The 26,448-nt window shown below is 55.0% G+C and overlaps 1 protein-coding gene across 4 annotated transcripts in view; it reads right to left on the bottom strand.

Annotated features, from left to right (window-relative positions):
• Nucleotides 1-2,670: 2,670 nt before the first annotated feature.
• SPATA20 (spermatogenesis associated 20) overlaps nt 2,671-26,448 on the bottom strand; it is a 36,197-nt gene continuing 12,419 nt past the window's right edge. For 2 of the 4 annotated variants that reach the window (XR_004648166.1, XR_004648168.1), the window contains 6 exons: nt 25,801-25,969; nt 23,277-23,485; nt 22,323-22,522; nt 17,599-17,679; nt 14,191-16,598; nt 4,695-4,824 (listed from right to left, as the gene is read on the bottom strand). Coding sequence is in view for 1 of the 4 variants with exons in the window: in XM_034789880.1 (XP_034645771.1) it covers nt 4,654-4,824; nt 17,599-17,679; nt 22,323-22,522; nt 23,277-23,485; nt 25,801-25,969 (830 nt within the window). In the remaining 3 variants the exon portion in view is untranslated. Of the gene's footprint in view, nt 4,825-12,322; nt 13,136-14,190; nt 16,599-17,598; nt 17,680-22,322; nt 22,523-23,276; nt 23,486-25,800; nt 25,970-26,448 lie in introns of those variants that run through there. The other 2 variants (XR_004648167.1, XM_034789880.1) reach the window with 2 other exon arrangements.

Genomic DNA, 26,448 nt, shown 5'->3' with positions numbered 1-26,448 from the left:
TAGTTTCTGGCAGACTAAAACACCAAGCTCTGACCTCCTCATTACCTCCCCAATAGCACAACATGCAGGAAACTAAAACAATGACACACAACTGCATTAATTCTGCTCTACGACAGCATTCTGCAGACTACAGCACCCAATTACCTCTGCTATAGCATATGGACTGGCTCACCTGCATGTCTGCCTGCTACTTGTATACACACTGACTTATTACACCAAACCCCAGCTTCGCTTCTTACTCTACTGCCCATGTAACACAGGGCTGTTAATATCCATCAGTTGCCTCCTGTTTATGTCATTTACCTGTATAACTCTGTGTATTCTCTGTACCTGTTTAAAAAGATAAATCAGTAAATAAAAGACAGGGAAAGCAAGTTGGCTTATTGGAATTTCAACCTTAGCCCAGCATTCACTGTGATTCAAGAGCAAGGTAATGTTTCTATCCCAAAGGATTGCTGTTCCTATTTCCCAAAGCCAGTAGAGGGGCAACAAGAGACCCACTTTACACTGCACAACACCCTAGTGTGTAAATTGTTCTTCTGAGGGCTGGCAACCATCTTGTCTTCCAAAAATGCTGCCTCTGAGCAAAGGGAGCAGTGAGCTGTTGCCTGCTTTTATCACCTGCAGCCTGGTGGTTATAGGACGGCTTCAACCAATCAGAATGGGGAATAAATAGGCACATATAATGAATCCTCCCAGGTCTCTCTAGGAAGTTGGAGTCTGCCTAGAAGTTAGGCAATTCAAGGCTCTGAGGGGCAGCCTAATGCACTGCAAGTCAAGTGGATGGACATTATAGTCCAAGCAGCCCCTCTTGGTGGTTCACAGAATGGAACATTTCAAGAACTGCCCCATAGGGGATCTGTGGCGAGGAGCTAGGTCAATAAAACAGTCTCCTACACACAGGTCTGCAGAGTGAAACCTTTGGACTAAGACTGACCCCAGGATGGGTAGTCAGCAATTCTGCTTTGCTGTGTGATCAGGGACAAGCCATTGGGCCTCTTTGTGCCTTGACTTCTCTGTCTGTGTCAGCCCCATTGTCAGAGAATAACAGAGTTTTTCTCCGACACCATCCCCACCTTGGAAAGATAAAGGGTTATTCAGCTATTTGTAAGTGCTAAATGTTGGTTTCATTGCAATCAAGTTTCAGTAGCAATGGCCAGTCAGTAGCTACATTGGATGCACTGCCCACTGCTCCCCCAGCTGCTGCAGGCTCTCTTGCTGGCTGTTAGTTTGTGGGGGCACATCAGGCTGCTCTAATCTCCTTTTGACTGGCACTTCTCAAAGCAAATTGCTCAGTCACCAGGGGCAGTCGAGCTCCAGGTTTGCTGTAGGTAATGCAAATAGAGCTGCTAGGAGGAGAGTGAGGCTGTTGCCATGGGGTCCAGAAATGTCATTCGCTAGTTCCCTTCTAGGAACAGCAGCGGGGTTCGGAGACCCCGCATCTCTCTCCATCCATCACATGCCCAGCAGAGTCATTGCCTCTTCTTTCCAGTGTCACACTGTCCCCTCCCCTTTCTGCCTCCTGTGCAGTCATCAGTCCTAGGTGAACACGCTCCTGAGGAGCTGAGCTGGGAGTCCAAGGGGCAAGCAGCTGAGACTGGTATCACCCAGGCGACAACAGGGCTGACAGGATGATGGTCAAGCCAATGTATCGGGTCCTCATTCTCTGACGGTGGACCCGATTCTGCTACACTTACTCCGGTCCCTTGCTCCCATGGGTAACCTTATCACTGGGCTGTGTCTGTACCTATGGTACCAGCCAGCACAAAGGTAGCAGGTCAGGCCCAATAGGGTTAGTTATTCGAGTAGCATCCCTCCACCACAGCCTGTTCCATGGTGATGGTTACAGGCCCCTAAATCTCTTCTGGCTCCTTTAATTAGGCAGAGAGCCGGCACAGGAGTAGGAGAGGCAAAGCAAATGAGAGAGCTACAAAGAAGGGAAAAACAAAGGGGAGATCAAGCAGTGCCACAGCTGGAAGACTGAGTACTGACTAATTCACCCCCTGCTTTCCCGACACAGCTGCAGTGCCCAAGAGGGGAGGGGCTTGCCCCAAGAACCCTCCCTGGCTTCATGCTCTGCTAGCTGCCTTTGGTGTGGGAATGAACTGCCTGCCTGCACCACCAGTGAGGGGGTGTGAGCGCAAGGAAGACTCCACCGCACTGAAGGAAACATCTCCCATCCTCTGGCCTGACAATGACTTTGCTTTTAATGGGAGCCAGTGTCCCAGCCCGCTCCTGCCCCAGGCACCACGTACCCAATTAGCCACGCTTCTATTTTCTACCTGATCCGGTTGAGCATGTGTTTAAAGTGACCCACGCGGAACTCTCTGAGCCCAGGGGAGTCAGGCTTTAACCGAGGGATGCTATTAGCCCCAACCAGGCACGTACGCTGGTTCCCAGTGGTGGCAAGAGGGAAATGGAGCTATTTGCTCCCACTTGGACCAAAACCAGCAGCCGCTGCAGGCTGCACCACTGACTCTTAAAGACCCCCCTGCACATGAGTAAACGCCCCATGACACAGGGAATTAGACCCGGGGTTCCCAAACTGAGGGCTGCGGCATGGTCCGCCAGTGTAACTGTGTTCTCCAGTCAAGCTCTTAGTAAATCTTTAACTCCCATGCGACTCGTGAGTAAAAGCTATAGCAATGAAACGTTTTGAGCTATATATGCTGGACAGAGTATAGAAAACAACTTTATTTATTTATAAAAACCCAAGCTGCAATATGTCCAGTTGAATTCTCGCGAGTACAATGATGCATTTCACTGCAAGGTAACCTAGCAATGTCCACACAGGACGCCACTTACAACTATAAAAAAAATGGCAAGCAGTATCTCTCTCTGACCTGGCTGGATTTCTTTTTCAGAAGGAAGAAGAATGCACGGGTGGAGAAGTTGATGAAAGTCCTGGACCATCTACAGTGACACAAAATGAGCCAGCCAAAAAAATAAAGTGGTAAGAAAATACGATGAGGCATGCTTGAGGTTTGGATTCTCTTTTACCAGACGGGTTGAGTACCTGTTGCCTCAGTGTGTTACAACAGAACTGTTATTTTATATTTTTATGTACAATATTTGATTGTTTTTCCTAATTAGTACAGAGCACGGTTCAGTCTTTACTTACACAACACTAAAATCAGATTTTACACTAAAAAAATATTGAAATCACAATAGAGGGTTCAAAGTTTAAAATCAACAAATAATTGTTTTTTAACAATTTTGTTAACATTGTTGTGTTGCTTATTGTTCAGTTTTTACATGGTACAGTTCTACATTGTTTGCCCTGTTTGAACACCACATTTTGCTCTCAAGGTGTTTTTTTAAAGTGTAGCTTTACTAAAACTGTTTGGTTTCGAAGAGCTTAAAGCCTGTCTTTGAGTGCATATTGCTAGGGATTTCTATCCTTACAACTGTTTACATTAAAATGAAAAGGAAACATGGGAATTCTTTATTTACAGTGTTATAGTTTAGCTGTATGTAATAATTACAATTACTAATGATCCTAGTTGTTAATAGTGGTGTTAATAGTGGGCCTGCAGTGCCTATTGAAGCTGCATAGGTGGGCCACAGGGAAAAACGTTTAGGGACTCCTGAATTAGACCACACTGCCTGTGGCCCCCTGGAATTAGCCACTGCTGCACGTGACTGCTCACAACTAGACACTCCTCTGCATCCCCCTTGACACTGGCTAGACGAGGGCAGTGCTTCGCAGCCTTTTCAGAGGGCAGATCCTTCTTTAAGGTAAAAAAATATTGTGACCGTCCTTGCATTTACGATCAAAGTATGAGTAAAACTGTATTCATGCTAACAGTGCTAATAAACCTGTTTGTTTGATTTGTGCGTGTGTGTTTGGAGCGGCCGACGGAGAATCCTTGACATTGAAAGGGGAGGCCGTGCAGGGAGTGAGACTTTCTTTGTTTTCATTTGTAATAAAATTTCCAGTGCCTCCCCTTGCCCACGCCTCCGCCCCGCGCCCTGGATTGCCTTACACAACACCCACCCCACTCCCAGGGATCGCAACCCACCAGCTGAGAAACATTGGAGTAGGGGAAGGGGAGGTCAGGGCTCCTGGGTTCTATTCCTGGCTCTTCCTGTCTAACCTGGGCAGATGAATCTCGCAGTGCCTCAGTTCCCATAAACAGGGACAATGCCACCTCCCGGGGTGGTGCAAACCTACATAAGAAAAGGAGCAACCTGATTGGACATTGCTATGATTAGATTCCACTGCATGTGGACTCTTCACATTTGACTCAACTGCATGGTTCAGATTAGAACTGACTGCACCTGTCCCTGGGGATTTGAATGCCGGGATCATAATCTGCCCCCAATGGGCAGTGCTCTTGAGAACTGTGGAGTGTGAGTCTTCCTGATGAGGAGGAGGAAAGACACTGTTACAACAGAAACACAAGGGCTAAAACCATCTCAGAAGACAGAGCTGCTCACGGATGGGGGCGGGGGGAGCCAGCAGGGATGGAGGGCTGTGACTGCTTGTCAGTTTCACTAAGAACAATCCGGCGGGCGGCTTGGGCAAAAGGTGACTTTATTGCAGAGTTCTGCGCTGCGTCCGTGCACAGTCACCGCGGCTTTCTCGTTAGTCTATTTTCTTTCACCTTCACCGAGACGGCAGGGTGCACGGCGAGGCCACGGGCTGACAGCTCACAGCAGCAGCAGCTTGCGCAGCTCCTGGGAGGAGGTGACGGGCAGGGAGCAGGCAAAGTTTTCACAGAGATAAGCAGTGGCTTTTCCCTCTTTCCTCTCCAGGGAGGAGAGGAAGGGCAAGTGGTGGTACAGGAATCCAGTGCTGTCCCCGTCCGCCAGCATCAGCACCTGGGATACACAGAGACGGAGAGGGTCAGGGATGGAGTGAGAACACAGTCCAGACCCAGTCAGCTCCCCTGGCCCCCCCGCGGGAAGTGCCAGTGCTGATTGCATCACACCTAGACATGCTAGGAGAGGAGAGGATGGAAGGCGAAGAGAACCAGATACAGATCTTAGGGTATGTCTCACTGAGCACAGCCCCTTCGATCACATCCCCCCACACTTCACTGCTGCTATTTACTAACCTCTTCGAAGGCTGAAGGGACTGGGTATGTTTAGTTTGGAAGAGAGGAGATGCGGGGAGGAACATGCCAGCTACTTGAAAGGCTGCCATCAAAAAGATGGAGAAAAGTTGTTCTCTCTTGCCACAGGGGGCAGGACAAGAGGCGATGGGTTCAAATTCCAGCACAGCAGATTGAGATTAAATCTCAGGAAAAACTTCCTAACTGGAAGAACAGGAGGCCAAGGGCACAGACTGCCTAGGGAGGTCACGGAAACGCCTTCACTGGAGGTTTTCAAAAGGAGGCTGGAGAGCCACCTGTCTCAGGTGGTTTGGACACAACAAAGCCTGCATCTTGGCAGGGGGTTAGACTACATGACTCTTGCGGTCCCTTCCAGTCCTATGCTTCTATTTCAAAGAGATCTGGGCCCGACAGACCAACCCATGCTGCCAGAAGAATGTGGGACCACTAACTGCCCCCATTTCTAGCCCTGTCCCCTTTCCTGCACCCCCCCTACATGGCGTATCCTGCCTGACTCAGCCTGCTACCCCTCCACCCCTTGTGCGTGTCTCCCCTGAGGCCTAAATGCCCGTTTTCCCCTCTTAGCAACAGAAATGTACGGCACCCTCCTGACCAGAGTGAGCATCGGAGCATATGGCCAGAGCTCCTCAATGCAGGTCATTGCATTGGAATGGTGTCCCTAGCCTCTGTCTGTCAGAGGATGAAGATGGATGGCAGGAGAGAGATCACTTGATCATTGCCTGTTAGATTCACTCCCTCTGGGGCACCTGGCATTGATCACTGTCGGTAGACAGGATGCTGGGCTAGATGGACCTTTGGTCTGACCCGGTACGGCCTTTCTTATGTTCTTATGTCACTCTCCTCTCACTGTATCTGTGATAATTTAGGGCTCCACCCTGGAAGGTGCTGATCCCTGCCAACCCCCACTCAAGCCACCCTGCTGGTATATTGAAAGGGCTCAGCGTTCGGTGAAGGGTGTCACACTGGGCTTGGTGTGGTGACGGTGGGGCCTGAGGAGGGCTGGGCATGCACTGCTGAGTATCACGAGAGGTTGAGTGTGCAGTGATGGGAGCTGTGCAGGGAAGGGCTGGCAGGCAGGGAGGGGTACTGCCCGGGGGCTCGGTGTGCAGGGAGGGGTAGTGTCTGAGGGCTCAGGGTGCAGGGAGAGGTACTGCCCGGGGGCTCGGTGTGCAGGGAGGGGTACTGCCTGGGGGCTCAGGGTGCAGTGAGGGGTACTGCCTGGGGGCTCAGTGTGTTCTGTGTGTGGGTGCCTGGGCAGGGTTGGCCTGCAGGGGGCAGTAGTGCCCAGGGCTGTGTGTGCAGGGAGGTGTGTTGTGCAAGGGTGCACTGGCATGCAATGAGGGGTACCGCCAGGGGGCACAATGTGCAGTGGGGGTGCCCGGCCGGGTGCTCGATGCTTATTCGTACGTGTAGCTGCACAACCCCTCCCTGTCGGCTCCTGGTTGGGAGCAGCCGCGTGGGGCCCATCATGGTGCTGGGCCGTGTGCTAGGGCAGTGACTAACTCTGCCGCAAACCCACCCAAGTCCTGTTTACCCGACGAACAAACTGTGATCAACAGCGCTGCTGGCAACACCCCCGCCGCCCAGCAGGCTTCAAACTCACTTCTCTAATTGAGCTCAAACGGCGTTAATCTCTTTTAAGCCATGCCAGCTTCCTGCGGGCAGGAGTCAGAGCCGCAGCCCAGACAGACCCAAGCCGGCCTGAGAGTTAACGCTCCCCTCAGAGCCCTGCGACATTCGACAAGGAGACGATTTCCAAACTGGGGCAGACGCTAAATAACCGAGTTCCCCTCTCAGGCCAGTGGCTGCATATTCAGCACTGACTCCCTTTCCCCCGACACCACCTACAGAGCCCAGAGAGGGGGACAAACCTTCCAGCATGCCAGACAGAGGGGGGACAAAGGCAGGGGGCATGGGGCAGAGCAGTGCTGGTGCAGGATGCAATGACACCGGGAGGCTGTCCAACAACCCTGCCACTAGTGGCTCATGGCTAAAGCTAAGGCTTTGTCACGGATATTTTAAGTAAGTCATGGACGAGTCACAGGCAATAAAGAAAAATTCAAGGAGGCCCATGACCTGTACCTGACTTTCAGTAAAAATATGCGTGACAAAATGGGGAGATGCAGGGTCCCCACGGCTGGGCAGTTGCAGGGGGAAGTCCGGGGGCCCCCAACGCCCATGGGGGCCAAGAGCTCCAAGGGGGCCCAGAGCTCCAGGGTCCCCGCCACCTATGGCTCAGAGCAGCGGCGTCCTCCCATTGCCTTGCTGCCCGTGGCTGCTGGGAGCTGCAGGGTACCCCCACAGCCCACAGCGGCTCCAGGGGCCCCATTGCCCTAGGCAGCAGGGGTACCGCACAGTTCCCAGCCTCCCACCCTAACCCACCAACCACCGCACAGATCACACCCACACCCCTCAGTGCAGACACACTCCTGACACCAACACACACCTATCGCCCTAACCCAGCAACCACTGCAGATTACACCCACACCCCTCAGTGCAGACACGCTCCTGACACCAACACATGCCTATCGCCCTAACCCAGCAACCACTGCACAGATCACACCCACACCCCTCAGTGCAGACACACTTCTGATACCAACACATGCCTATCGCCCTAACCCAGGAACCACCGCACAGATCACACCCACACCCCTGAGCACAGACACACTCCTGACACCAACACACACCTCCCGCCCCTAACCCAGCAACCCCCACACAGATCACACCCACACCCCTCAGCACAGACACACCAATACAACCGTACACATCACACAGCAACCATCACACCGATCACACCACTAACCCCTAAACACACACACACTCCCCAGCAATAGCATACCCCAACCCCCTCATGGATCACATCTGTTCTTAAGCACACACACACACACACACACACACACACACACACAACCACTGACACAACCCTCACACCCTAATGCAGCAAGCACAGCACAGATCACGCCCACACCCCTCAGCACAGACACACCAATACAACCGTACACATCACACCGATCACACCACTAACCCCTAAACACACACACACTCCCCAGCAATAGCATACCCCAACCCCCTCACGGATCACATCTGTTCTTAAGCACACACACACATAACCACTGACACAACCCTCACACCCTAATGCAGCAAGCACAGCACAGATCATACCTATGCTCCCCGGCACTGACATACAACACCCTAGAGCAGCAACCACTGCACACATCACCCCAACTTGCGCTTCCACACAACACACGTCAGCTCCCCACCCCAACCACCGCCTACCAACTCCCCCAAAATCCCACCCACTGACACACACTGCACCCCACCAGCACAGCCCCACCCACATCCAACTGAGCCTGCTTCAAACCCTGCGACCCACACACCTCTCCTAGCTCCTTTGCTAAAGCCCCAGGCTTGCCCCGGACTCCTCCCAACCAGGCCTCAGCCTGCTCCGCACAGACCCGGCTAGTCTCCCCCCCACTGTCCTCTCTGACATGCCCCAAACTCCCGCCCTCACCCCAACAGCTGTCCTGCCCCAGTCCCCTCCATCTGGGCGGCAGGCCCCCTCGTCACACAGCAGCCACTGCTGCCCTCTTACGGACCATCTCTCTCTCCCAGGGCGCTTCCCATTCAGCCTGCTCCCATCTCTTCCACAGGGGCCTGGAGCTAGCTGCCCCCTCCCTGGCTGGCAGGGCCCACTCCCCAGCTAGCATGGCCCCCTCCCCTGTCCCTGGCTCCAGCTCAGAATGGGCATCCTTTCTCTCCCACCCCCCTACCGCCTCCCCCCAGTGCCCCACTGGCTTTGTCTGGAATTAATTCCAGGAGTGATTAATTACCAATTCATATCCAATCTGATATTCATTATTCATTTTCTCGCAGCCTCCCTGAGGTCCTCTGGCTGGGCCAGGACAAAGCAGGGCCGGCGCGCTCGCGCTCCGTGGAAGAGGAGATAATGAAATCCTTCATAATTACCCCGCAGGCCATTAGCAGGCCAGGGAATTAACCCAGGAGCAGGCTTAGGCCCCGGCCCGTGCCAGGCCTCTGGCAGTGACTGAAATCTGCCTGCCACCGTCAGGACACTGCCCTCGGCTCCTAGCACTGGGCAAGATTAGGAGGAAAAGACACCAATGTCTCTTTCCTCCCCAGTCCACCAGCCCCTGCTGGCCCGGAGAGTGGGGAATCCAGGGCATGTTCTCAGAGGGGCAGTGCAAGGAGGGCTGCAGCTCACAGGTAAAATCTGGACTCCCCCCTTCTAGCCAATCAGCAAGAGCCCCACAAGCCTAGTCCACCTTCAGAGTCAGAGGAGACGTCAATGAAGGGCTCATCCACCTCTTTCAGAGAGCACAATAATAGCCACACAACCACATGGGGCAGCCCGAGACCCCCTGGCCTACTGAATGCAGGGACCCTTGAAAGAGTAACAGCAAGAACTGCACAGATGCAGCTTCCTTTGAGCTCAACGCGTGTTACAAGAGTGGGGGTGACTCTAAGAGCAAGCGTCACAGCGGGTAAAGGACCCACATTCTCTGGGGTGGGGGAAACTGAGCCACAAAGCAGGGAAATGACCTGCCCAGGGTCACAATGCAAATCAGCGGCAGGTCAGGAACAGGGTGCATGACTCCCGGCTCACTACAACCAAGGGTTGTAAGCTGTAAACTCTAGTGTAACCATAGCCTAAGTTGTATAGTTTTCTGCTTCACTTCTTGTTCCCAAGCTGCCGGGTAGCATTGCTGATGGCTGCTAAAGAGATGCCGTGCTCTGCCCCAGAGTAGGCTGCACTTTGGAGGGGAGGAGAAGTGGGCCTTCAGGCCCCACATCTTCCATCAGTTGGTGAAGTGTCTAAAGGATGAAAGATGCTAGATAAACGAAGGATGCTATCGCTATTAACCCCTGGTTATCATGCACCTTTCCCTGAAATGTTACCATATAAAATGACAGGCCTGAGATTCCAGGCGTGGGTCCCTGTTACCCCAGCTCAGCACAGCAAAGGGTTAAATGAACACGTCCTTCTGCGGCACTCACTGATTCCTCCCTCCTCACAGACCAATGGCTGCTTTCTTGCCTCGGGTGTCCCCCCAACCCCCAACACTGGTAGCCAATGTAAATTCACCAGCTCTCCAATCTCAATGCTGTTTTTTCACTACGGCAAGGATTTCGCTGTGATGTTTGCGAGGAATTAATTACTGGAACGACCTAGTTAATTACATCAATGCAGCCGAGGCTAGCCCCCAGCAGCCTGCCAGCAATGGGTGGGCGGGCGGGGGCGTCGCGTTGACGTCTCTTAAACTCCAGACACGGCTGCTCCCCAGAGCCCTGCCGTCTCCAGAGCGAGAGAGGGGTGGAGAAATGGAGTGTGGTGGGCAGGGACCCGGAATGGGTGGAGACGCCTGTGATGAGCTTCGGGCGAGCGGCCTCTGGTGGGGGGAAAAGGCAGTTTGGGCCCAGGCTGCCACGCGTCTCGCTGGACAGGGAAGTTGCTCTGGGGTCCCGGGGTCTGAGCCTGTCCAAATACTGAGCAGTGTGGCTGAAGGCTTTGCCCCTCCTCTCCTTTAGCTGAGGTGGGCAGCCGGGGAAAAAGAGCCAGTTAACTGCCAAGGCGCGTAACGGGCTCCACACAAAGAGGACGGGAAGCAGGCCGAAGAGGCGGCAGCGCTGCCAGGCACATCCAGGGATCCCCGGGGGAAGCCGTGCTGAAATCCCCCAGCCAGCGGTGCCCCAGCTCCAGCCCTTCTGGATTCGCCCGCCCCACACTCGACCATGCTCCCCGGTGGGTTCCACGGAGCTCACGCTCCCTGCTTGCCCTGGGGAGAATGGAGCCCTCCAGCCCACTCCCTGTATGACCCTGGGACTCTGCTCCCACTTCAAGGCAAGCCTGTACCCTGGCCTAGCTTCATCCTCCCTGCGGGAACTCTCCTGGGGCTGGTTCTCCTTGCCCTGTTCTTGGGACAGGCACGGAGACTGGTGCAAGTGGGCACGGACTGCACCCCTTGGTAGCGTTTGCATGGGGGCCAGAGACGGCCTGAGGTGCAAGTGTAACCTAGCGCTCTGTCCCCCTCTAGTGGGCAGGGGAGAGACAGGCCCCTTGAGTCTGCAACCTGCGGCCAGCATAACATCCCATCATTAAATCTCTCAGAGCCTTTCACTGCCAGGTCATTCTGCTGAACCCAGCCCCGGCCGGTCATGACTGGAAGTGGCTGGGAAATGAATTGATGGTCTCAGTCCAGTTCCTGTGGTGACCTGGGAGCCGTGGAGACTGAGTTAGCAGCACTTCTCTCGTCCTCAGAGGTGGGTTTCTGCAGGTCACACCAGAGGCACACGGGCAGGATGGCGTGGGGGGGCTTGGACTGCTGCTGCCTGCATTGCCGATTCTGGGCACAGAGAGGACGCCAGCCCTAGGGCTGACAGTCTGGCACCTCTCAGCAGCACAGTGTGTCAAAAGCCCCAGCAGCTGCAAACCCTGTCACATCCATGGGACCCAGCAGCATGGAGGCATCTTTCTTCGGGCTCCTGCCTGGAGTTCCCTGCGCACTTAACCTCTCAGATGCAGCAAGGACAGAGCTGCCCCCTCCCTCCAGTGGCAGCAGAGACGCTGCGCCTGGCTGCTGCTCTGGCCGCAGCCCCGAGGTAGCGACTCACAGGAGACTCAGGACACTTCAGCTCCGATTCTTCCGCTTTCAGCCCCGGTTAACCAAAATGCAAGGGGGCAGGTAAAGCCCTAGTACGACAATCCAGGAGGTGCTTGTGTTCAGCAGCTCTGTCTCCTTGTCAGACTCAATTACACGTGGAAGAGACAGGATCTCTCACCCCAGGCCCCGGAGACAACAGAGAGAGAGAGGCAGCTATCACCAGGACGGGTGCAGGCCTCTGACATCCTGTCCATTATAGATAGGCTGAGCAGGGCACGGTACCTCGCTCGCTGAAGACACCAGCACCGGGAGAGTCCTTCATGGACCCTGGTCTGTGTAACTTGAGATGTTCTGATCCAAATTTTCCCAAGCTTCAGGCGGGTTGGAATCCAGTTGGAAAACTGACAAGAGCTCGTCTCACATCCCCAACTAATAAGAATGTCCAGACTGGGTCAGACCCAAGGTCCGTCTAGCCCAGTATCCTGTCTTCCCACTGTGGCCAATGCCAGGTGCTTCAGGAGGAATGAACAGAACAGGTAATCATCAAGTGATCCATCCCCTGTCGCCCATTCCCAGCTTCTGGCAAACAGAGGCTAGGGACACCATCCCTGCCCATCCTGACTAATAGCCATTGATGGACTTATTCTCCATGAACTTATCTAGTTCTTTTTTGAACTCTGTTACAGTCTTGGCAGTCAGAAGACTTTGGACGGAACCATTTTCCACTGGGAAATGAAGTTCCATCAAAATCAAAACGCTTCACAAAATCACGTTGATTTCATAGAAATTTCATTGTGGAGAAAAATCTGGGAAAAAGTTCCGCCAACATCAAAGAATCCCGTTTCGACGTTCTCAAAACAAAAAGTTTTGATTATTTACCCGGGAACAACTTTTTGCTTCAACATCTTTAAATTTTGAATTTTATTAGAGATTATGAAATTCAAATAGAAATAGAAACAAAACGTTTCAACTGATCTGAAATGAAGCTTTTCTTCATGGAGAACTCTGAAATTTTTGCATTTTGTTCAGAGTAGAACTTAAACCAAATTTCAAAATCTCGTAATCCTCCTGAAACAGAGTTTCTGTCCTCTCCATAGTGCTACAAATGACACGATCGACAAGTCAGCTCCCCATCCTGATGATGTCACATTTCACTTCCTGTTCAACAGGCTGTCGTCATTTCCTGTGTGTTCTCCTACATGTCATTGTTTATATCCTGAGTGACACAAGGCGGCTGCCCATTCCTCTGCTTGCATCTCAACAATGCCGTTGTTCTCTTCACTGGCTGTGCTCAGGAACTAGCAACTCATACCTGGCTGTTCTAAAAAGCACTGAAAGTTCATTTCAAAGCACAGCCGTCTCTCTGCTGAGGCTGTCCTTGTCTCTGGTTTATCAGTCAGTCAGTCTCCAGGGCTTCTCTGCTCTTTCTACTGGAATCTTTTATAGACACATGGAAAGACTCCAAAGTAAGTTATTTCTTCCTGCATTCTGCAAAGTGATTCTAGAGACTGGGGTGTGATGCAACAACGGGGAAATAACACGTCATGTCAGAGGCAACGTTTATTTAGAGGGATAGGGAAGGAGCCTTTTAGTGCCACAATTTTCACTAGGAACCAAATGGGAACCATGCAACAGAACACTAGCATGTCATTTAATTCAATATCCATTGGCAGGACCGGAGTCAGAGGAACCACAAAGAGGATAACCCAAATCCATCACCAGGTGCAACCCTGCCCAGGCTCCTTTCTATAAGGCAGGAAAAGGGAAGGCTTATAGGAGATCAACAGGAACACAAGAGCAACAGCTGTTGTTAAAGGAGCGGGGGAGGGCACCTGCTCTGGGTTCTGCTAAACGATCTGCTAAAAACAGAGATGGCTGCTGGGTTCTTCATGCACTACTACGGTAGTTGTGGCCGACAAACAATTGGGCAAAAAATTCTCAACCTTCCTCTGCTCATCAGCCAAAAACCAGCTGTGGTTTCTTACCCTGCTCCCAGTCCCACAATCCTTTGAGGTCACAGCCCACAATCCTTTGACAACCCCAGAGACTAGGCCAAACATGGAATGCTCGGGCGGTTGCCAAGGAACCCACACTTTGGTATTTTAACTATCTCCACAAGTCCAGGCTCTGACGTGAAACCCATTCAAGGGACCAATCTTCCTCCTGCTCTTTCCTGCCTGGTACTGCAGGGAAGGCAAACCCAAGAGGCAGGGGCACTGGAATGGGGGGAGGGGGAGAAGAGGAGGAGCGAGCGGAGGCCAGGGTCTTGGGGGGAAGAAGCGGCACGGGAGCAGAACCTTGGGGATAAGGGGCAGCATGGGTGTGGGGCCTCAGAGGGAAGGGGTGGCATGGGGCGGGGCCTCGGGTAAGGGGTGGGGCCATAGATGAAAGGGGGCGGTGCAGGTGGGGCCACGGTTTGGGCACAGGTGGCCCTCCCACTTTTAGGGCGTTTCCATTGCCCGTACCAAGAGGAGCAAGAGATATTCCCTCACCTATCTCTGCAGTGCTGGAGTGAATGTCTCGAACAGCTGGGCTTTGGCTTCCAAAGCTCCGTGCTGCAGTTGGAGGCAATTGAATTAAACAGCTAGAAAGGAAGTGAATTTCCTTGCCATTTGATTTGCTCGCGCTCCCCGGTCGGTTTGTCGTCCGAGTCCCGCTCGCAGAACCTGCTCAGGTTGCAGAGAACAAAGGCTGGCACAGCTGTTGAACAGGGAGTAATTTATTAACAGTGGCACCAGAGGACTCAGCCTCCCGCTGCCAACACAGTACGTTCAATTCCGGCAAAGTGGGTCACTGGCTTTAATCCTTCCAAGGGAGAGAGGGAGGAAAGAGACCCCGCGAGCAGAACAAGGACTGGCCCAGGGCACACTGGAGCCATGGGACAGGCCAGCCTGTCATGAAGCCAGCACCAGAGAGATGCTGGAGCCAGCAGGAGAAGAACAGGCTCTGGGCAACCAGGAGCCACGTTCCCTTCATTACACCTCCCCACCTCCTTTGCCCACAGGGGATTCATCCCAAGGGAGGGCACACTCTGGGGTTGCCTCCACCCACCCCTGTGAGGCAGCCCAGCCTGCAGCGGAACCTGTGCATGCCCAGCCACCTTGCGTCACACCCGACGCTCAGCCAGCACCACCCACTGGCTCCCCGCAAGAACCCCACTTTCCACTGCTGCAACCTCCCACCCCGGAGGCCCTCAAGCCGCTGCAGCCCTGAGTAAATCCAGGCTGACTCTTCCCTGGCACGTATCCGTGCTGCCTACATTAGCTCTTGAGGCAGATCCCAGGGAGGGGCACAGGGCTGTTGTGTAGAATGGACGGCGACCATCCCGCGCAGGGAAGAAAGGCCAGGAGATGACGGGGCTGCTACAGACACAGACCAGAGTCACTTACAGGAGCCAGTGACTGGCTGGGGTCCAGGGAGCCAGGGAGAGATTGCGGGGCAGTGATGGGCTGCACCAAAGCCATTGCAGAGAGCATCACAGCTGCGGGGTCCTGCCAGACACATACACCAGGCCGGACTGAGATCCTGCGGGCACTGCTGAGGGTCTATTCACTTCACTGGGATCATTGCAGGGCTATGATGTGCTCAGTGACTGATCTTACTGAGTCGAACCAGCCTGTTAACACATTAGGGCTCTTACGAGGAACAATGCAGAGAGCAAGTGTGTTGTAGCAGAGGTGCACGGAGAGCTCCTAGGACAGGCGTGTGACTCCTGGCACTAGCGCTCCGGCTTGCGGCTGGGAGTGTGACTCCTGGCACTAGTGCGCAGGCGTGCGGCTGGGCATGCGACACCTGGCACTAGCGCTCTGGCATTCAGCTGGGCGTGTGACTCCTGGCACTAGCGCTCCGGTGTGCGGCTGGATGTGTGACTCCTGGCACTAGTGCTCAGGCGTGTGGCTGGGCATGCGACACCTGGCACAAGCGCTCTGGTGTGCGACTCCTGGCACTACCATTCCGGCATCCGGCTGGGCGTGCGACTCCTAGCACTAGTGTGCCAGTGTGCAGCTGGGCATGCAACTCCTGGCACTAGCGCTCCGGTGTGCGGCTGGGCATGCGTCTCCTGGCACTAGTGCTCTGGTGTGCGGCTGGGCGTGTGACTCCTGGCACTAGTGCTCTAGCGTGCAACTGGGCGTGTGACTCCTGGCACTAGTGCTCAGGTGTGCAACTGGGCGTGCGACACCTGGCACTAGTGCACTGGTGTGTGGCTGGGCGTGTGACTCCTGGCACTAGTGCTCCAGTGTGTAGCTGAGCATGCAACTCCTGGCACTAGTGCTCTGGCGTGTGGCTGGGCATGCAACTACTGGCACTAGCGCTTCGGTGTGAAGCTGAGCATGCAACTCCTGGCATTAGCGCTCCGGCATCTGTCGGGGCGTGTGACTCCTGGCACTAGTGCTCCGGCGTGTGGCTGGGCATGCAACTCCTGGCACTAGCGCTCCAGCGTGCGGCTGGGCGTGTGACTCCTGGCACTAATGCTCCTGCGTGTGGCTGGGCATGCAACTCCTGGCACTAGCGCTCCAGCGTGCGGCTGGGCGTGACTCCTGGCATTAAGGTTCTGAACTGCTGCTGTCAGAGATGAACCCGGTCCAGCTGTTCACAGCTACGAACTTTCTTCTCCTTTGGCACTGACCCCATCCCTTCTCTTCTGCCCTGTTTCGTTCAGCTCGACATGTTACCAAGTAAGCAAGCTGTCAATCAAAGGGGCAGAGACATTGCCGGCTGAATGTGACAGCTGCCATGGGGTCCAGCTGTCACGCTGTTCGGAGGGATTTCTGCCTCTTCCACGGCAATCCGACAGCTCCACTCCCATCCCTAGACAGCAACGCTGCAGCTCCTCCGGCCCCCAGCCGGGGTGCTCTGTGCTCCTTCCCAGCCACGCCGGGGCCGGCAGAGCCGCACAGACCTAATCAGGAGTGACGAATCAATTCCGTTCCACTGGGAGAGCAGAACACGAGGTGAGCGATGGGAAGATGTTATACCTCTGCTCATCCTCCATAGGGGAATGCCTTAAAATACAGTCACCACTAACTGCAAGGAACAGCCGCGCGCCAGGGGCTTGTTTAACATCTAAAGGGATTGCATACAACATGCGGGTGAATGACAAACCCCCATGCCCAAGGCAACTGCGCCGCGCAGAGCTGACTGCCCTCAGCCCATAGCACGGACAGCACAAGGCACTTGGGGGCGAGGAAAATGGGGGCGGCACTGAGCTCATGGGAACTCCTGGACCTGAGAGTGGATGCCTGGATCTTGGTCTCGGAGGCTGGGGCTGATGGAGGATCTAAGGGAGGTTTGGGGATTCGAATGGCTGGAAGAGGACATTAGGCTCGGGGGGGGGGGGGGGGTTGGTTTCCTGGCACAGGAACTAAGGGATCAGAGGAGCTTCTGGGGGAGTTTGCAGGGTTCCAGTTGAGGCCGTGGGGCGGGGAGCGAAGAAGATGTTGCATTTCCAGGCAGAAGTTGTGTTGCTGAGTTCAGTAACCTAGATACATGTGCAATTCAGTGCTGACAGCCAAGCCGGCTACGTCCGCCCTGGAACAAGTGTCTCTCTCTGGGAGCCCCGTGTAAACACACACGCTGCGTTGTAACAATTCATTTCCCGGGAACGGGCTGACAGAAAGAGCCTCTGCGGCCATTTCTCTGTGTCAGGAGAGGTGCCCGGGGAGTGGCATTCATGGTCCCTGCCTCCCAAGCTGATAAACAAGGCACAGCATCTGGAGGGCGTGTGGGGAAAGTAGGGCACCCCTTTAAAAGAGAGGTGGGGATGGAAAGGGGGAAGAGTGGGTGGGGGGGAAAGAGCATCAGGAATCCAGCAGGCTGCAGAGAGCCACCGCCAGGTGTGAAGAGAGGCAGGGAAGCAGAACCAGCCTGTGTGCCCCTCTGGCAGGTTGTGGAGAGGGTACCTTGTTTGGAGCGAAGACGGAGTGGACACAGCGGAGCAGATCTTTAGTATCTTCTCCTTCTGGGGCGCCGCAGATAACGACCTGTCCGCAGAGAAAGGAATGCAAAGGTGAATGGAAACAGGCTGTAAAGCCCACCCACGTCAGGCCGGCTCCCCAAGTCTGTTTACACCAGCTGCAGATCTGCTCCACTGGCTCTTCCCTCTCACTCACAGGATCCCAAAGCGCTTTGCCTAGGAACCAACCGACAAACTATTCAGGGATCGCTTCCCCCACCATTGAAATGCAGCCACTTTTGGGGCGGAACGAAGCAGCTGTTTAACAGCGCTCAGCAACACTACCGCAAACATTTTGGGCCAGCCACGAGAAACGTCTCATTCAACTGAACCTGCAGGAGGACTCTGAGTCACAGAATATAATTCCAAGATAGAATCTGGCCAGGAAACTGGGGTCACCACGCACAAAGAGCCCGGGGGCATCACTGAGCACAAGAGAACAGGGCTCCAATTGTATGTCTCACCCGACAGACAGCACCGTCAGTGGCAAAGGGTCTCTTAGCATGGGGCTGCGGGGACACTGGTTCAGTGCTGACTCAAGGGGAGGGCGTCCCCTACTGAATCATCAACATGACTGCACTGAACCTTGGGTTCCCACATGCTAGCGTTGGCTTGGCTTAGCCGGGCAGGATCACACCGTAAGGTGGGGTAGGGTGTGCAGGCCAGATGGAGATGGGAGAAAATAACATAAGAATGGCCATACAGGGTCAGACCAAAGGTCCATCGAGCCCAGTGTCCTGTCTTCTGACAGTGGCCAATGCCACATGCCCCAGAGGGAATGAACAGAACAGGTAATCATCAAGTGATCCATCCTGTCGCCCATTCCCAGCTTCTGGCAAATAGAGGCTAGGGACACCATCCCTGCCCATCCTGGCTAATAGCCAGTGATGGACCCATCTTCCATGAATTTATCTAGTTCTTTTTTGAGCCCTGTTAGTGTCTTGGCCTTCACAACATCCTCTGGCAAGGAGTTCCACAGGTTGACTGTGCGTTGTGTGAAGAAATACTTCCTTTCGTTTGTTTTAAACCTGCTGCCTATTAACTTCATTTGATGGCCCCTAGTTCTTGTGTTATGAGAAGGAGTAAATAACACTTCCTTATTTACTTTCTCCACACCAGTCATGATTTTAAAGACCTTTATCATATCCCCTTTTAGTCGTCTCTTATTCCAAGCTGAAAAATCCCACTTATTAATCTCTCCTCACACGGAAGCTGTTCCATACCCGTAATCATTTTTGTTGCCCTTTTCTGAACCTTTTCTAATTCCAATATATCTTTTTTGAGATGGGGCCACCACATCTGCACACAGTATTCAAGATGTGGGGCATACCATGGATTTATATAGAGGCAACATGATATTTTCTGTCTTATTATTTATCCCTGTCCTAATGATTCCCAACGTTCTGTTGGATTTTCTGACTGCCGTTGCCCACTGAGTGGATGTTTTCGGAGAACTATCCACAATGACTCCACAATCTCTTTTGTGAGTGGTAACAGTTAATTTAGATCCCATCATTTTCTATGTATAGTTGGGATTATGTTTTCCAATGTGCATTACTCTGCATTTATCAACATTGAATATCATCTGCCATTTTGTTGCCTAGTCACCCAGTTTTGTGAGAGCATCTGCTCTATAGGAATCTTTCTCTGTCGCTGATTTTCAAGCGTGCCCATCACTGCAGCCTCTAGGTGCTAGGTGTGTGACTGGCAGGGATGAAATGCTTGGGGACCAGAGGCAGAGCCCTGTGTAAATCCCCATTAGGGTCATGGCACCGTAGCAGGAGTTGCCCTAAGAGCCGCCCGCTGCGCTGGTCCCTGCAGCAGTGTCCCCAGCTTGGGAGCAGTGGGTCTGGGCGGGATTTGCTAGCCCATTCGAAGGCTGCATTGAATTCCAGCGGGAGTGGAGACAGGCAGAGAGAGGGAGGGGATAACGCTGGGGGAGAAGGGGGCTCACTCCCCATGACTGACTGCAGTAGGGATGTGGGCTCTGGGGTGCGACCTAGAGCGACCAAAACCCCTGAGTGGGGGGTGGGGGGCCTGTGCGCCAAGGCTGGGTGTTGAACTGCATCAACACAGAGCAGGCAGGAGGCGGGGATCCAAGCCACTGTCATTAAGAAAGGCAGGATACCCTGGAGCGAGGGGCACTGCCTTTTGCTCGCCTCTCCTGTGTGCTTGCTGCCGGGTCAGTGTGACCCCACGAGCGACGGCTCCCCCTGCTCCCTGCGGGAGAAGGCTCTCTTGACCTACAGTGAATTAGCAGCCCCAGGTTCTTCTTCTAAGCATTACAAGCGAGCCAAGCGGGGGTGGCAAGACAGACTGGGGGTGGGGTCAGCCAAGACTGACTTGATGCCCGTGTACACACGCATGCGCCCTCTGCTCTCAGCCTGCTCAGCAAGGAGGCGTCTCCTGCACACTAACCTGGGGCATGACACGACCACATCAGGGCTCAGCAGCCTGTTCTGCCCTTCGGAAGGAACGTCGTGGATAGCAATACTCAGCCCTCACCCAGCCTAGCTAGCTCACCTGTCTGCCCTGCCCCTTGTCAGAGATCTCCGGGAGAGAACGGATGAGGGGCGGGCAGGGTATCCGAGAGACCAGGGGAGGGGAGTGGTGGGCAGGGGGTATGACAGAAACCGGGGGAGAGGCAGACCAGGGGAGGGGAGGGGCAGGAAGGGGGTATCAGAGGCCAGGGGGTATCAGAGACCAGGGGGTATCAGACGGACCATGGCAAGGGGCAGGTCTAGGTAGCGCCTATGTATCAGAAAGCAGAGGGACACAAGGAACTGCGGAGAGAGGAAGGCATCTAACCCAGCTGACTGGATTCATGCTGTTTCAATTGTTCACTTCCTGTCCCAAACCGCTTTGTAGTGCTGCTGAGTGCTTTCTCCCTGCTTTCATGTGGCACCCCAGAGGTGGCTGCATGTCAGTGATGGGGAAATGATCTTTTCCTTCCCCTGCGGTAAGCAGCATTTTGGGATCCCCCGTGCTATGGGCTCGCTCATCCTTGTGATTCATTCATCTCCGCCTCGCCCCTCCCCTCTCACCCATCTAGTCTGCCTGAAGGCAGAGAGTAGAAAGCCTGCAAAGGACCAAACCAACCAGAAACAGATGGAGAAGCAAAGGAGTTCATGGAATGGTCACGGGGCGATTTCAGAGTCACTCCTAGTCAGTCGCTTACGGTACCAGCCTAATCCGACCCCTGGGGATACACCCAGCAGAATTGCCACCAGCTGTTCCCGAATGGGGAAGCCGTGGCCAGTGGCTGCACACACACTCCAGCCAGCTGGGGGCTCCGAAGGGCACAGCTCTCTCCCCTCCCCCCCCGGGGGCTCTCTGCGGGATGGAAGGGTATGTCCTACAGCCCTATACACCCTAATATCCCCACAGGAGCTGCCAGGCAGAGAACCCCATCCCTTCCCCAGGGCACATGCCACCAGCCACAAACCAATGTGCCTCCGCCGGGGAGCGGCAGCCTCGCCACCCAGCTGGTCCAGGGCAACAAGGGCACCAGCAATTGGGACTAAGCCTGCACAGCTTCCCGCACAAGCCCCCAGCAATTCAGACTCTGCCCTCCCTCACCTCTGGTGATCTAACAGTGGAGAGAGATGCCTGAGGACCCCTGTCTGCACAGAGGGGCTCGGGGTTTAGGCTGAGAGGATGCCTGGCTCGTGTTTAGAGGGTAGAATTCCTGGTTTGTCATGTCTTCCCCACTCTGGGACTCAGTGTCCCCCTGCTGTGGACTGGGGATGGTGGTCCCTTGCGTGGGAGCTGTGGGATTTCACGAGTGCTTGTACGGTGCTCTGGAATCACAGACAGACGGCACAGTGCATGGGTAATACTCCCTAGTGGGACTTCAAACCCAGCCATCCTCCCAAATCCTAACCACTCCACGGGACAGTGGTGCCCAGAAATCACCTGGAAGGGGGCAGGAACAATGAGCCCAGACACACAGCCAGCCAGCCAGCCCTTCAGAAGCCAAGTCCAGGCAGACCTCAGCCCCTCTGCCTTGTGCTGTCACCTCCCAGCACTGTGGGATTCTCCCTTGTAAGAGCTGGCTTGGAACGAAGCAACTCAGCAGCGCGAAGAGCTGCACAATTAAAGCAAGGGAAAGCGGGAGGGAGGGACTCTGCCCCTGCTCTGCCCATGACCTGCATTCGATCCTAAAGCCGGTTAAGGACAAGGATGACAGGCATGTTCTTACCACCCACCCGGAGCGCTTCTGTCTGATTCTGCCATTCACCAGGGCTGGGACAGTGCTCCAAAGAGGGCTATCTCCGTTCTGGCGTCTCCCCTCCCAAATACACACACATGCACAGCAACACTCGGGCATGCACATGCACAAATGCACACAGCAAAACCACAAGATACAGAGGCACACAGGTGCATGCGTTCGTGCCCAAACACACATGCCCATAGATACACACATATGCACAAATACACACAACCGTGTACACACACACACACAAATCCAGATGCACACCCAGACACAAGGACATGTGCCTATGGGCAAGAGCAAACTCACACAGACACCGCCATCCTCTCTCTCAGATCCCCCTCAGAGGTGCCCCCAACATACGAGGGAGGGGCCTCTACACTAGGGCGGAGCAGGACGTGCCGGGGGAGCAACAGGTGAGTCTTTGACCACACAGATCCGCTGGCCAAACTCCCTACCTGTTTGAGAGTGCGGTGAAAGGCCACGGTGGCTCGGGCCATCTCTGGCAGGGCCACGGGGATCTTCAACAGCCTCTCTGAGAAGGCAGCCAGGATCTGCCCGGCTTTCTCCACCCACTCCATGTTGCCGGAGTAACAGGCTGCCCTGAGCAGGTTAGCGACGGCCACGGAGTTGGCGCTGGGCTCCACGCCATCTTGATCTACAGGGAGACAAGAGCCTGTCAGCCCAGTGCCCCCCAGGCACAGCACTCGCCATGGGGACATGGCTGCCTGGCATGCCAGCAGGACGGCGCCGAAGGAGCGTGTCAGGGTGTCAGGGCTGGGCACCGCTCAGCCTCTCCAGGGCTGCTGCTCCGAGACGCACTCAGGGCAGATGTCTGCGAAGGCTGCGGCCTTGAGACTTGGGCCACGGACAAAGCATGAAAAGATCCAGGGGCTGGGAAATCTTTCCCTGGGGCCTGTTTCAGCTTCATCGTGGGGAGGTCAAACCCAGGCTGCTTGTTAAAAGCCATTACCAAGGCCCCCAGCAACTCACGGCAGCAGGGTAGTGGCCTGCACGGCCATGCTGGAGACCCAGGCTCCAAGCCTGACTGGGATGCTCACTGTCTAGGCTGGGAAAGCTACAGAGAATTCCCATGCTAGCCTGCAAGGACCTCTGCAACCAAGCAAGGACTAGCATGGATGGGCAACGCCCTGCATATCAGCGCCCCCTTGTTAGCCAATGCCTGGCACCACCACACAAAGCACTGCTGAGGACTCTGCTGCTTTGGGGGTATCCCACTCTCTGCTTCTTGATGAAACTACGACTACAACTAACGAAAACGACAGCCCAGCTTCTTGTAGGTCCTACACATAAACCCCACTGTGCCCAGCATGACATTACGATGAGTTCTCAAGACTTCCTCGTTCTCCACTTGAGTCTGGGGGCCCAGCCCGGCTCCACGGGGCACTTACCATCCTTCAAGCGGAGGAGCAGAGAGGAGTCCCCGGCCTCGCTGGAGAAATACGCAAAGCCTTTGGAGTCCCAGAAGAGCTCGTCTTGTTTGCGCTGGAGCTGCAGGGCCCACTCCAGCCAGCTCTGGTTCAGCGAGGCCTCGTAAAGGTCGAAGAGCGCCTGGATCACAAAGACATAATCCTCCAGGAAGCCCTGAATGGGAACAGCGCTGCAAAGACAGTCAGGGAAGGGAGGGACAGAAGACCGTGAGATCCACCACACCGGAATGGATCTGCGGTTCCTGTTAACACTGGAAGGCAGATGACCCCCCATCCCGCAGGGCACTTCGCTGGGGAACACTGCCCCATGCAGTGGAGGTCTTCCTGAGCCCAGCTTGTGGTCAGCTTATGACCTGAAGGATATTGGGCCAGACCCTCAGCTAGTGCAGACTGACTTTACTGGAGCTAAGCCAGGTTACACCAGCTGAGATCTGGCCCGTTATTTGTAACCTGACACCCTCTTGCCGGCACATGGTCCCCAGCCATCTCCCACATGACTAGTAAAGTACCAACCCAGATACTGAACTAGATACCAAGGGCCGGATCCTCTGACTTCACAAGGTCAGAGCCCCTCAACTCCCACTGAAATCAGTGAGAAAGGAAGGGGCTCAGCACCGCTGAGGATCAGGCCCTGTCTCCCAAAACAGATGCCCCAGTGCTGGGAAGGGTGAATGGAATATGGTTAGGGACCCATCTCCCTGGCCTCACATTCGCCCCCAAGCCCGGAGCCCTGCCAGGCAAATAACAGGGTCCACAAACACGTGTGCAGCCCGTCCCACGTTGCAGTCAGTCGTTAGCCAGGCAAATAACCTTCCATTCAAATTGTCTTCATCCCGGTTGACACACGCCTAATTTGTGTTTGCCCAGGAGAGCGCAGTGGCAAGGAAGGAAGAAGTGAAGTGGAGGGTGAGGGGGTTCATCCGGATTGTGGAGCTACTGGCGTCTGTTGTCACAGTCGTCCCATTGTTTCATCGGTGCTGCTGGCAAATATTAAGAAAGTGCCCATCGCTGGGGTGCTGTGCAGCTCCGAGCGTGCAGCCGGCTCCCTCGCGCCTGGACTCCAAGGGGGCCTGCGTGTGCGTCGTGAGGGTCTGTGCAGGTACCACTGCCGCACCTGTATCTGCACTCACCTGCTGGTGCGCATGCTCCTTGCGCTCATGTGCACCGTATGCACTGACGTGTGCGGGTGTGCTCATAGGCACGGGCACACGTGTGTGTGTTCAAGTCTGCCCCTGCCCTACACTCTCTGTATGTCTACACCATGCATCGGGGTGTGCGTCACTCTGGAGGTGCGTGTAACAAACACACCAAGGCCTCCCAGACGCCAGCAGGGGTCGCCAACGGGATGATCTGTCACTAAAGCCCCTCCGGCATAAGCTAAACTGGAACCTTTCGCCACCAGTGGGAGGCTGAGAGGGGCCAGCCACTAGAGGGAGAGGTAGTCAAAGGCACGGCACACAGGCGTGGGAGGCTAGCGGGGATAGTGGGCGGTTAGCAGAAGCTGTTTGGAGCGGGCCCTTTGAGTGTTTCCCTCTGGGCAGCGACTAGTGCTGGCCCTTGATAAATGGAGCTTTGTTACCGATCCTGTCCAATCTTGATCTGTGCGTAGACTGGCGTTGACCGTACTCAGCCCCCTGGCGGAGCTGTCATTCTGCAGGCAGCAGGGGAAGAAGGTGTCTTCAAATGGTAAAGATAAGAAAGAGCTGGGAGAGGATTTGACCTTAATTCCTCTGAGCTCTCTTGGGAGCCCATCCACCCTGAGCTGAATTAAGCTAATCTCAAACACACAGACACGGGAAACAGACCTGCCCCAGGCTGTAGCAGCATCCGCCCCTCTGGGCAGAACCCCAGCCCCGAGGGGGCAGGCAGACAGAGCTGAACGGACCCACGGGCAGAGGGCTGCATGGAGACAGATCTGTGAGAAGAGAGGCTTGCACGGCCATACAGACAATGGTCTAGACAGGCCCCCTGGATAGAGGGTCCCTCCAGCTGTACACAGAGTTCTCTGGACTTGCCACGCCAGCGTGGCCTGGCTGGGATCCTGCTTCTCAGTCTCTCCCCTGCTCTCTCGTTCCAAGGCTGCAGCCAACCGGCCAGTCTGCTAGACCAGTGGCAACGTCCTGCAGCACGAGCCAACGTCAGCTTCTCCCTCCCCAGCCTGGCAGTGGGGGCGGAGCGCCAGAAGGGCAGTGAGTGCAGTCCTTTGGCTGCCTGCAGGCTGGGCAGCGTGAGGGCTCCCAAGGGGAAGGCTGGGGCCTGCGAAGTGGGAGGCTGTGAATGGGGTGGAGGACACTCAAAGGGACGCAGAAAACCCGCTCCTCACGGAAACCGGAGCCCAGACACCACACCACACCTTTGAAATGCAGCAGAACAGATGAGGCAGATTAAAGAGACAGACCGACTGATCTGACAGACAATCGGCCTTCTTAGTTCTATGCTGATGCCCCCCCCCCACGCCGCGCTGAGCGACTCCTCCCGCACTCACCTCTGCTCCACCGAGCTGCCTTTGCCCCGGTAGCAGCTCCGCAACAGCCTGCCGCTGCTGGCATCGAACAGGTGGCTTCGCAGGAAGTCAGCAGCCCGCCCGGCCCGGCTGACGTACTCCTCCTTGCCGAGGATCGCCCCGCTCTGAGCGAAGCCCGAGATCATCAGGCCTGCACGGGTCAGAGAGAGAACAGAGCCTCGCTCACTGACCAGCCATCTCCAGTCCTTTGTTTAAACAGTCCGCCTGGAGCTTCGCTTTGCTGAGGTCGAAGCCGGGCTGAAAGCAGCCCAATAACCAGCGTAAGCCCCTGAGAACGTCACGTCTCATCAGAGTGGCAGCTGCCAGGAAAAAAGCTCCGAAATGCCCCTTTGGTGGAATACGGAGTCCCTCTCATCTGCAGTACCCCAGCCACGCCGTGCGGTCACGACAGACAAGCGCAGCAGCCACTCGACTCCGGGAGAGCTCGCACGCAGCCTGATTCATTGGGAGGGCACGCCGGTCAGGACAGAGGTTACTACCTACCATGGGACGCCTGGGCTTGTATCAGCGATAAAAAGACACCTGGCCCCTTCACACCCAGGCCAGCCAGCAGTGTCAGTGCTGGCCATGGGCTCTGATCCTAGCCTGGGACTTGAACCCATGACATCT

This window comes from Trachemys scripta, chromosome 14 (genome assembly GCF_013100865.1).
Source record: "Trachemys scripta elegans isolate TJP31775 chromosome 14, CAS_Tse_1.0, whole genome shotgun sequence".
Lineage (NCBI taxonomy): Eukaryota > Metazoa > Chordata > Testudines > Emydidae > Trachemys > Trachemys scripta.
This window is presented reverse-complemented; position numbering and strand designations above follow the sequence as displayed.